Here is a 12,632-nt window from a genome sequence, read left to right as displayed (position 1 = left end):
CTGAAAGTTTATTAAATGACCATTGAAACTCATGAAAACGGGTGAAAATGAACTGTGCATCACCCTTTTCTCAAAAGGCTGTATCCGCCCCTGATGTTCAAAGCATGTGACACCCCCCTTCATACGTTTTGCATATTTTCATGTACAAAATGGTTGACCTCCACACACCCACCCCGTACATGTGTACGAAATTGGTGACAGCCCCACTCAAAATCAAACACACCTTCCCAACCCCAACCCCCTGCCCCTAAACAATATAAATTATGAAATAACTAGACGACTTTGCACTATACCAAGGTGTGCTCGCCTGGAGTACGAGTGGTGTACATTTGTATGGACTCTCCCCAAGACCAGTAACTGTTCTTTTTGTATTGTCCATTGTTCTGCATTCAGGAACACGAAGCGGAATGTTTACTACATCCAGTACCACATATTCGTTGTAAAAAGCAGCATCCTCTTGAAATGGTTGTAATTTGATTCAATAATAAGACCCCTAGTGACAACAGCATACATTTTATACAAACATTTGTAGATTCAATAGTTGGCCTACTCAGTAGATTCTATATGGGGCCTATTTAGGCCATGAGCCAGAGGTTGTTTTGGTACCACTCAGAGGGACCAAACACTTTTTATGTTGTTTGAAGTGGTTATGGTCTCAACATATCGAAAATGTGTGATGGTCATGCCGGTCTGGTAGCTCAAACTCAGAGCGAGGCAAAATCCAAGATGGCCATCCAAAAAACCACCAACAATTTAAAAAATTGTCAATTCCAAGCTTTAAACATGAGTAAAGTTCAGCAAATGGGTTGGAAATGCAAAAAGGGAGGTAAATTGGTGCTAACATGATCAAAAAGATTTAATCAATATAAAGTTGTGCTGTTTGATACCTTTAAATCATATATTTCCTGATTTTGTAAGAGTCAAAACTGTATGTTCAAAGAGCTTTTTCGAAACTCATCATTTCATTTATTCTGAAGACAGCTCTTTAATTTGAAAGAAAGAGTGAGAGCGCCTTCACGTTTCTTAAACTGTGTAGAGATAGACACTGTTCCGCGACCCGTGAAGGTCCGGGTTCAGTAACCCATGCTTGTTGTAAGAGGCGACTAACGGAATCGGGTGGTCAGGGTCGCTGAACTGGTTGACACATGTCATCGGCTCCCAATTGCGCAGATCGATGCTCATGCTGTTGATCACTGGATTATCTGATCCAGACTCGATTATTTACAGACCGCCGCCATATAGCTGGAATATTGCTGAGTGCGGCGTAAAATTAAACTCACTCACTCACTCACTGTTCCGCATCATAAACATCAGCTTCATTATCAGTGTCACTCTCCGGCATGTCATGGTCCTCGCATACCATGTGTCACAAGTCTGGTTCGGACACATCACGATGCATTTCAGTCCATTGGTAAGGCATTGACAACGTGGCAGTTTACAGACTGTTCTGCACTTGCAAGAAATGAACTCAAGAACAGCATCTGGAGCAAGAGATCCCGTCATCCAGTAAATCTCTATATGATCATTTTCTTCCACCCATCCACGACCATCTGTTACCCGTGGAGTTGGATATTCAGCTTCCAGACAGTTGTTCCATATTGCAGTTTGATAGTTTGCTCTCAAGATGTGCATAGATAGACATTCAAAGCAGGGTGGCAGTTGTCCCTTTTTTCACTTCAAATAAGTGGTAGCGCAATTGATTGACATCCCTTATTGAAGAACCTGAGGCATAGAGGCGGAATGTGAATGCTTCGAGTGAGTCGATCAAATCTGGTGGCACAGTCCACCCATCCCCAAGTTGTTGGAAAGCCTCTTGATATTCCTTGCTGTTGACAAGAAGTTTGAATGCATTGACCTTCCTTCTGCCTCCAAAAGAACTGACAATTTCACATACAGTGTATGCGTGTAGTCCTGGGCCCCGTTCCTCAAAGCAATCGTAACCATAAGACGATCGTATCTCCTATACTTTAACATAGACTTACGACAGCTCGTAGCAGTACGATCGTTAATTAGTTAAAGTTAATGACCACCTTTTACCCACTCACAGCTATGTTTTCCCGTATACGCACTCTCAATCACATGGCTATATACTGACACAGGTAGAATTTACATTTCGCGTTATAATTATTTAAATTTTCCCGCGTTACGATTTATCACCTTTTGCCTAGTGCGCATGTCTAGAACCTGTTGCATATCCTTCCTGTTTACAGTTGTCAGAGTGAGCGACTACCTCAAAGATGTCTAGCGCCCCTCGCCCATCCCGGCCTCCCCCGCCGGTGCCAAAGCCAGGTAAGGATTAGAATCGGCAAGGGCGTTCTTGTCATATGTCAGCTCTTTACAACAAGGACGCGTAATCAAGCTGCAAATATCGAATACCTCCACAACTATAACTTCCTGGTTTTCAATTCCTGTGCACACGATGGATGCATGATACAGTTCAACTTGTCATAGAAAGTCACAGTATTTTCTGACTGCCCATATTGATATCTGACTATCAACATCACACAACAGATTTAAAGAGAAAAAATATAATTTAATGGTTGTTGTATCATCGAATTTAACTAATTTGCAAAAAAGTGTTCCCCTGTTAGTTCACCTGTCGACGTAAATTCAGTGTTATACTGATTTTACTACAGACCAAATATGAATACAGGTTTTTGAAACGTGGGCATATAAGATGTAAAATGCTGTTTAGAGAAATAAAGCATACAAATTTATGGACAACAACTTCTTGTGTTTTGTTATCCATAAGGGCGGTGGGGTAGCCTAGTGGTTATAAAGCGTTGGCTCGTCACGCCTAAGACCTGGGTTCGAATCCCCACATGGGTACAATGTGTGAAGCCCATTTCTGGTGTCCCCCGCCGTGATGTTGCTGGAATATTACTAAAAGCGGCGTAAAACTAAAATCAGTCAGTCAGTCAGTTATCCATAAAGTTGTATGCTTTATTTTTGACTCCCCGACTTCTAGGGCGGTGGGGTAGCCTAGTAGTTAAAGCGTTCACTCATCATGCCAAAGACCAGGGTTCGATTCCCCACATGGGTACAATTTGTGAAGCCCATTTCTGGTGTCCCCTGCCATGATATTGCTGGAGTATTGCTAAAAACGGCGTAAAACCATACTCAGTCAGTCAGTCAGTCTGGGGCGGTGGGGTAGCCTAGTGGTTACAGCGTTCACTCATCATGCCAAAGACCAGGGTTCAATTCCCCACATGGGTACAATTTCTGAAGCCCATTTCTGATGTCCACCACTGTATTGGAATATTACTAAAAAGCGGCATGAAACCAAACTCACTCACTCACCGACTTCTAGAAAGGCAATCAAACAGTTGGTTAGATATAATTAATTTGTGACACAATTTGTGTTTGTGGTTACAGTTGTGGAAATAACCTATTGCCCAACATCCCAGTCCACTGTTTTTTTCTGTCGGGCAAGCAAATTTGTATATCATGCTGTACCAGTGTCCAGTTGACTTTCCAATGTTAATTATGTTGTTTATTTAAAAAATGAACAAGAAAATCGGCCAGTATAGTGGAAAAATTATCAGGGCAAGTGATTTTAGATGTTCCACTGTACCGCCCACCAGTACACTAGCAATTTTAAAGTTATTTCCATCCCTGGGTTAATACACAAAGTGTATTACCAAATGCTTTTGTTTATGTATTATTATTATCATTATTACACCTCTTTGTTGTGACCACCATCATCAGTTCTTGAGATATGTTCCCAGATGGAGCACAGTTGTGGCTAAGTGCATGTGTAACAGGTGTAAGGCATGAAGGTGGGGTTTGAAGGTGGAGTCAGAGCCCCATACACCTGTCATTCAACAAGGCCACAAGTCATAGTTAGTTTGTGGATATTGGGATGATGAAGGGAGTTTATAATCTCTGTCAATGTTATCACACATGTAACGCAATGTGCAATGCTTGTGTGACTGTCCCGGTCTACTGGACCATGGAGGTGTCCTCAATGTGGATGGCTATTTGTACCATGTTGCAGCCTGTCATACTGGCTACATGGAGGTGTCCTCAATGTGGATAGATCAGCTGTCTACTGGACCATGGAGGTGTCCTCAATGTGGATGGCAGTCTTTTGTCAGAAATACTTGGTTTCCCAACCATTACGAAGGCACATACAGAGACAGCATACTGTGTGTTGTTCTGTAAGGAACTTCAGTGGATTTGCTCTGTAGCCTTCACCCCTATTTTGGGTAATACATCCTGAAATATCTTTCCGAAATGTAAGGTATGAGGCGTGTCCTTTCCTTCGACACTTACTTCCAAATGTGAATATATTTCAATGAAAGTGAACTTTGAATAAGGTTTCCAATCGTGTTTACAAAGTGCCCATAATTTTGTCTACCTGGGCCTCCTTTCACAAAGCACGAAGGTGATCATAAGTCACTAAGGTAACCTTAGTGCAATGTTAAAGGATGGGAGTTAAGGTTAACCTTAGTAAAGGTTGCTTCCTGAAAGGAGCCACTGCTTCTATACTGTTTTCATTCCTTTGTGAAAAACTGTTCTAAATTATGTACACAGTTGGACACAGTTTGTTACAGTTAGTTAAAGCTTGTTGTCTTTGCAATATACATAGTAACACAGTGTTGAATAGAACCAGTTGTCAGAACCAGTTGTACAGTGTTGAATGAAGAGTTTATACATGGTAAACCCAGGACATACTAAGTTATATACCACATTGCTGTTTAGTGATGTAGTAGTGGCATGTATCTAACCTGTGGAAACTGAATGAGCTGTGCCTGTGCCTAAACTGTGTTATCTTGCCTCACACATAAATGTCGTTTTCTGATTGGCTGAGCGCGCTTCTATTATTTTCAATGTTCCCCGCTTACAAGTGAGTAACATTTTCTATGTACCCTGCCGAGAACTCATTTGGTGCTTTGTAGTAGTAATTCTAATTGATGAGTTATGTCCCCTGAGAGAGCGGTTGTGCGAAACATCGGTCCGAGCATTCCATGTTTATAATTCACCAATAAGTACGTTCGACCCGGAATATATATCTGTTTCTGCAACGAAATTTAATAAACCACTGAATCTGAGAATATGGGTATCTCGATCGAACTCTGGAGATCTAGAATTGGGACTTTTTATCACCGACCCAAGCTCAGTTCCCGTCGAAGTGACAGCCATGACAGTGACCACTACACACCGACCAGCCGATGGTCACCGGGATGGACACAAGCTACCGGATTGTTAGTGTGGCATTTGTGATCTTCTGTATTGTCATGGTAGGCTGTACACTCACACAGCTCTATCGGGGATATTGAGATTAACTTTCACAATGGATGTTCATGGAGGATTTCACATCTCGCATCTAACGACGAAAAGGTTAACACTACTCTTACTCTGATATACCGGGTGCTCTTCTCATACTATCTGGTGACATCAAACTTAACCCAGGACCTGTTGATAATGTTGTTTCATTTCGTGAAGAAATACTATCAGCATTTAAAAGCGATGAAACAGGATATCACCTCGAAATCAGAGACCTGAAGGTAGATATGGGGAAGATGAGTAACACGCTAGATAACATAAGCTCTGAGCTGGCAGATCTAAGATGCAGACAGGAAATTCTACGTGCTGATGTTGACGAAGTTGCAGATAGGTTAGATCGCCTAGAGATGTCTCCAAGCAAAGCGACAATATAACCATGGTTACTGACAAAATAGACAGTATAGAGGATATGCTGGAGAAACAAGAACAATACAGTAGACGCTGCAGCGTCATTCTGTATGGTCTACCTGAAAAAGCACGAGAGACGGTCTCTGTGTGTAAGAAATATGTATGTGACACTTTAAATGGACATAACACAGGCGGTGATAATGATATCACTAGCGACTGTATCGTTGCCGCACACAGGTTAAAGGGGAAGCCAGGCCAGCCAAGACCCATGATAGTCAAATTTCTCTACCCAGAGAGGATAAAGTGTGGGCCTTAAAACTGAGAGACAGACTTAAAGAGGACAGATCTGGGATTTCCTCAGACCTCACTAAAAACCAACGGCGGAAGCTCAACGATTTGAAAGCTGAGAACAAACTTGGCTATTTCAAAATGGTAAACTGTTTGTGACCGAGGAGGCAGAATACAGATACCACCCCCACTCCAGCCAGATCGTGGAAGTCTGCTACCATGCCCGACCCAGAGCCCCTACATCAAGCAACAAGAAGCCTGGACCCAATCTACGCTCTAGAGACAAGCAGGAGAGGAGGAGATAGGGATGTGGCCAGAGCCCAGATGTTAGTGTCCATACCATCAATAATCACTCATTTTATTTTGGAATGTCAGCGGACTCACTTCTAAATCATGGGATGCTGACTTTGTGAGCTATGCTGAAACATTCGATGTAATTGGCATGTGTGAGGCGTGGAATACCAAAGAAGACCATGATATGTTCTCGGATGAGTTCATGTGCTACAGTCTAGATGCAGTTGAATCTCTGCTCATGGCAGATCATCAGGGGAATATTAGTGCTTGTAAAGAAGCCATTAGTACAGTGCGTTAAAATGTCTAAGATTACTCCAAATTGTGTATTCCTGCTGTTCGACAAAGTGTTTTTAATTCAGAAAAAGATGTGTTATTTGGTTCTGTATATATTCACCTCACAAGAGACATCTTCATGGCACGCTCATAATAGCGTTACATTGTGGTATATCCTTGCTACAAGACTCACTAATTGATCTTCTACAAGAGCTGGGTAACATCTCACTTCTGATTGGTGGTGACTTCAAGCAAGAACCGGCACTAACCCGGACTATGTAGAGGACGATATAATATCTACTCTAAAGATGGACTATTAAATTTCTTACGATAATATTCAACATAGGCGGTACTCATGTGACAATTTTGTTTCAAACTATGGTAAAAATTATTAGAATTATCATAAAGTTTGAATATCTCAATTTTAGCGGCAGAACTGGAAATGATAAATTAATTGGCGATTCCGTATATCTCATCAAAAGCGGAACAAGTGTGATAGATGTTATCGGGAACCCAGTGACTTGTTTACATTTTGCAGCGGGATTCGATATCCAGGATGTAGACCAGAGTCTCCACATCTGCCAATCACTTGTGCATTTCAGTCAATGGTGACATTGACAACCCAAAAGGAAGCACATACTTGCACTCGATTCACACTCTGGACAGAACCTCAGGTTCAAGTGGACTGATGACTGTGTAAGCGAACTCCGTGCTAATCTGCTTTCACCTGATGTAACAAAGACTCTGAAGCGATTGTGCTTGCCAAGCTATCTATGATGTAAATCAATCAGTTGAATTGTTTACTAATGCCTTACTCAAGGCTGCTGACTTTACAAAGAAACGCTGCAACAACTATACTAAATCTAACCAGCCATGGTTTGATTATGAATGTAACTTCCTTAGATTTTAGAAACCCAAAGATTGTTAAAAAATATTCAGAAGGGTTAAATCTGACATATCCGACAATCATATATGCGATTGCAGAAACAAGTACAATGATACTTTCTGAAACAAGAAAAGACTCTACAATATGTCAATAAAGGACAAATTACTACAGAATATATATAATGCAAAAAATATTCTGGAATAAACTTAAAACATATACAGCCCCCAGAGCGAAAATGAGCAATGTTGATATTCATGTATGGTTTTCCTATTTTAAGAACTTGTATCAAGACAAAAGCACTGTGTCTGATCATGCCGAGCCCCATATTAGTGAATGTTATTTTGATTATGACGTTGATGACATAACATGTACTATATTAGATTCACCCATTACTAGGGACGAAATATCTGAGGCTATTCTTAAAGGTCACATGGAACCAAAAAATCAAACTTAATTAAAACACAATTATCACTTCTTCATGACATATAATATGCATTGCTGATTATGAAAAACCAAATAAACAAAATTATAAGCGTATAATCGCCAAATCAAAAGTGTAATATTTTGTACTTGGATTTACCTCCCTCGAAGCAAGCAGCGGGATACGAACCCAGTCAAATGGGGTGGGTGTGCACTCAAGTGTAGCGCTGGTTCATTAGCAGATGCTGCCTTCCGCGGCTCATTGTTTGTGTATAATATAGAGATGTTGGGTTTTGTAAATACATGCTCATTTTTGTGTATAACATTTGCAATCAACAGACATCATAACATGTCATGTGTTCAAGTATCACACCTGCCTGTCTGTGTAATTACATAATGTGACAGAGACCGAACTTCGAGGGCCATAAATCAATCGCGTTTTGTTTATGGTGTATAGCCTGATTGGTGTTAAGTTCAAATTGCATGGTGGTCAGTTGTGTATTGAATATTGTCATTAGCAGACAGACAGGCAGACACACAGGTGTCAATAAAACAAAGACGGGCTGGGAGTGCATGGTGTGGCATGGCAGTCAAATGGTGGGAGACATCATGCAGTGACAAAATATGCTGGCGTTTGTGGATAGACAGGGTTTAGGATGCTGATAAATTGAATGATATTCATCCATCGATATCTGAAGTTCATGTTTGTGGTTCAAATCAATGATGAATATGCTTCCTCATCGGGTTCATTCAATGATATTGGATCATCGATCATTCGATCATTCGATTGAATAATCGATTAATGAATAATTCGATAAAATATCAATGATGATTATTAATATTCGATGATAAATGGAATCTTCGTTATTCGATATAATTCGATTCTATGAATTCGTCAAATAAATGGATATCGAATGAATCATTATGATTTCGATTTCGAAATCGATAGAACAAATAAATTAAAATATTATACGTAAAATAATGAATGATTCGATGGAATAAATATTCATGGGCTAAAATCATTTAAGCCTTTCACGGTATTCACCAGACATTTCGATCCCAAGTTCGCGCTGAACCTATTTCCACTCGCCCGTGCTATGAAGCGCAGCCAATGAAACCGGTATTCCCCAGAAAAGTCTGGGGAGAAAATTAGTGGCGTTTGCGAATGAACAGTCCGATTCAGCCGGTTTTCATCGGCGTTATTTTCCACATTATAAAGTTGAATTTGAATTTTTGGCCCGGCTTTGTTGTTTGGTAAAGTCCATACGCAAGAAGCTATCATGGAATCACAAAGTTATTAACTGCGTTGCATTCGCCTTTAAGCTTAAATCTTCAAAGTCGCATGGTAGAGATAATTTATTGCCGGAGTTTTTAAGCATTCAATGGATATTTATTACCGTGTTATATGGACCGATTCAACGATTTCCAATATTATGTTTGAGTCCGATGAATGGTGGATTACGGCAATTGGTGTACCATTGTTTAGAAGGGTGATCTTAATGATTGAGCCGATTACAGGGGAATATCCTTCTTAGTACTATAAATCAAAATATATACATCACTATAGCAATGGAGAATAACATTTTATGGGCAAATACATACGAAAGGTTATTGGAATCTGGCAAGGGTTTAGGGAAAGGTTATAATTACAATTGATAATATTTTTATTCTACAATCTGTTATCCAACGTTATCTATGTAAGAAAAGGGGAAGTTCACAATACTACCTTTGTCGGTTTCAAAAGGCTTTTGATTTTGTAAACAGGGATAAACTGCCATTCTCAAATATAGAGGCGTTTCACCTAAGATATATTTAAAAGCCTTAGCGCTTCTATCTATAAGTGTGTTAAGGGACAGGTGCGTGATATTTCTCTCTCTCCAGTTGTTTAATTGCCCACAGGGTTCGACAAAGATTGTGTTTTGAAGCCGTATTGTTCTCGGTATATTGAATTAAGCTCCTAGAAATTGAATCCACATGTTGCAGATTATTTTAACTTCACCCTGATATTTGTACAAATGTTCCTCTACTAGCTGCGATGATATTGTACTTTTGCAGACTCTGTATTTGGTTTACAGAAATATATAGCGTATTTTTAGAAAGTTTCATAAAGATAAATTAACTGTTAACTTGGAAAAATGAAACCAAAGTTATTTGTATTTAAAATGGTTTATGAACTTATCAAAATATGAAAAATGGCAATTCAATGGAATTCTTTGGAAACAGTTTCATCTTACAAATATTTGGGTATTTTTATTTGCACGTTCTCTTGTTGAACCTCCCCCATGTGAATAACGCTGCTTTAAGCTATGAAAATGGCATACAGAATTCTAAGATCTCTTTATCGTTTTGATACAACCTTATGATTTATTTTTTTAAGATATTTGATCCAAAATTCGATGGAACTATTTATATGGAGCTGAAATATGGGAGTTATTAACTTTAAAGTGTCGAGAAGTTGTATATGTTTTGTTGTAAGCGTTTAAATGTCAAGCGGTGGAAGCTTCCAGACCATGTAGTTAAGGGAGGAATATTGAGTACCGTTATCCAATGTATGTATGGAGATATAATAATAATAATAATATCATATTTGTAATGCACATATATCCATGCTTATGCTATTTGTGCAATGTAATGTGACAGCTCAGCGGTTGTAATATGGCACTTGCTGGTTCATTTCTCACTGGTCAGAAGTAGTGGAAAGTCTGTAAATCAAGCCTATTGATTTATGATGGCGGAACATAAAGTGTACAAAACTATGAAGCATTGAGGATACAACAGTTCATGGATGACATATGCCTGAATTCGGTGGTACACTATGAACAAGAAATGCTTGTATTTTTTGTGGAAGTTGAAACATTTTAAAATCGACCAAACTATCATGATGTTATTTTACAAAACCTTTATTCAGAGTGTCATAACCTTTAATTTCTTGAGTTGGTTCGGGAACCTATCTGTCCAGAAAAAAAACAAACTCTCAAAAATCGTAAACACTGCGTCTAAAATTATTGGGCTTCCTATCGAAAGTATCGGCAGTTGTTATGAGCAGCAAATTTTAAAAAGAGCAAACAAAATTTTAAGTGATCCTACTCACATACTCTTTTCGGAATATTCATCATTACCTTCTGGACGCAGGTTGCGTATGCCGACTTTTAGAACAAACAGGGTTCGCCACTCATTTGTTCCAGCTAGTATAAGATGCATTAACAACAAATTCAGTGAATGACTTGTCTTTTAATTGTCCAAATTTTATTCAATATCTATGTTTTTGTACTAAATTGATGTATTTATATCATGATTATTTCATGATTACCAATTGCAATGTTATGTATGGCTGCTTTATGAAAGAAAAACTGGAGAACGTATGATGCAAAACAAATTTCCCTTGGGACAATAAAGAATTATCTTATCTTATCTTATCTTATCCACGAAGTAAAGCTGCACAGCATTTCAGTCAAGCTATCAACCCCAGCTTGAATAAGTGCAGGGCTCCAGATATTTTTTCAACATCAGGAGTACATACTCCTTATTTTTTCAATATAGGAGTACTGGAAAAACTTAAGAGTACATTTAGAGTACTGAATGGAAATTAGTAATCTGTATTCTTGTGTTTCGTTTTGTATATGCACCACAACATTGCTACTCTTGTGTAAACAGGTCAATAAACAATAAAACAAAATACTTTTTCATATAAATACGTCTGTAAATGATTCGCAGTACCGCATTGCTGTAGTCGCGATCACCACTGCTACGCTTTCAAAATTATTTCCTACCGTATCGTGCATATTTTTTATCCGTATATACGTCGATACGGCCCTTATCTGGAGCCCTGTAAGTGAATGGATATGTGATTAAGTATATGATAGTGATGCCATACCTTGTGTCTCACTGAGGTAGTGTGATGTTTCAGGTCAGGTGAAGGTGGTCCGTGCAATGTACAGATATGAAGCACAACAGGTTTGTATGATAGCTGCACAGGGTTCGACACTCATGCTTGTCCGCTTGCCCGTGGCAAGTACTAATTAATCAGGGCAAGTAAAATTGCTAAAAGGCTTGCCCGAGTGGCAAGTACATATTTTTTCAACTTCTAACCTCAATTCACTCATTAAAACTCTTCACTTGCTGTGTTTTGTTTGTCTAGTTCTTTCTATACCATAAGTAACATGGGGCAAGTAGTATCTGTGATGGGCAAGTAGTTTAACTTTTCTACTTGGCCTCTTGGCAAGTGGGAGAAATCAGTGAGTGTCAAACCCTGCTGCAGTAGGAGGCCTGCATTACATTATCAGCCAAAACATGTTAGGGACTCAACTGTTTAACAGCTAAACATTTGCCAATATAATGAAGCAAACAATTTTTAGAAGTAATCTAGTGGTTGAAATGTTTTCACGTCATGCTCATCTTACCTTAGGCCCCCCCAAAATAATGTTGTGGTTCCGATTTCCTACATTTCAGAACTAGGGTAGGTAGGTAGTTAGTTTTTTTCTGGTTTTTTTTTGCAAAATATTTTTTACATTATTCATGTGTCAGAAAATAAATATAATTTATTATGTGGTGAGTAAAATTGTTAGGCTCGGTGGGAATATTTAGGGTCGGTCGGGAAATCAGAATCAACGCTTTTTTTTTTTAGGCCTTATTAACTCAGAGATAGACACAGCCTCTTGTTTGTTTGTTTGTCTGTGACTTGTTAACATCTAGGAGGACCAGCTGTTTTGTTCTCAAATCTTGTTATTTGACATGATTGACTGGTCTCAGATGTCCTGTAGACTACATGAGATGACCAATTGTGTCGACCCCTTGACAGGGCTACATGAGATGACCAATTGTGTCGACCCCTTGA

The 12,632-nt window shown here is 39.2% G+C and overlaps 1 protein-coding gene across 1 annotated transcript in view; it reads left to right on the top strand.

Annotated features, from left to right (window-relative positions):
* The first annotated feature begins 2,180 nt into the window (after positions 1 to 2,180).
* The window catches only part of LOC124253332 (osteoclast-stimulating factor 1-like), a 29,894-nt gene continuing 19,442 nt past the window's right edge, over positions 2,181 to 12,632 (top strand). Inside the window, exons 1-2 of the mRNA XM_046687083.1 lie at positions 2,181 to 2,289; positions 11,706 to 11,752. Coding sequence (XP_046543039.1) covers positions 2,238 to 2,289; positions 11,706 to 11,752 — 99 coding nt within the window. The 5' untranslated portion in view covers positions 2,181 to 2,237. The remainder of the gene's footprint in view (positions 2,290 to 11,705; positions 11,753 to 12,632) is intronic.

Source organism: Haliotis rubra, unplaced genomic scaffold, assembly GCF_003918875.1.
Source record: "Haliotis rubra isolate DU_JTF1 unplaced genomic scaffold, ASM391887v1 Scf54, whole genome shotgun sequence".
NCBI classification, from domain to species: domain Eukaryota; kingdom Metazoa; phylum Mollusca; class Gastropoda; order Lepetellida; family Haliotidae; genus Haliotis; species Haliotis rubra.
Note: the sequence above shows the minus strand (reverse complement) of the source record. Positions and strands in the feature narration are given on the sequence as shown.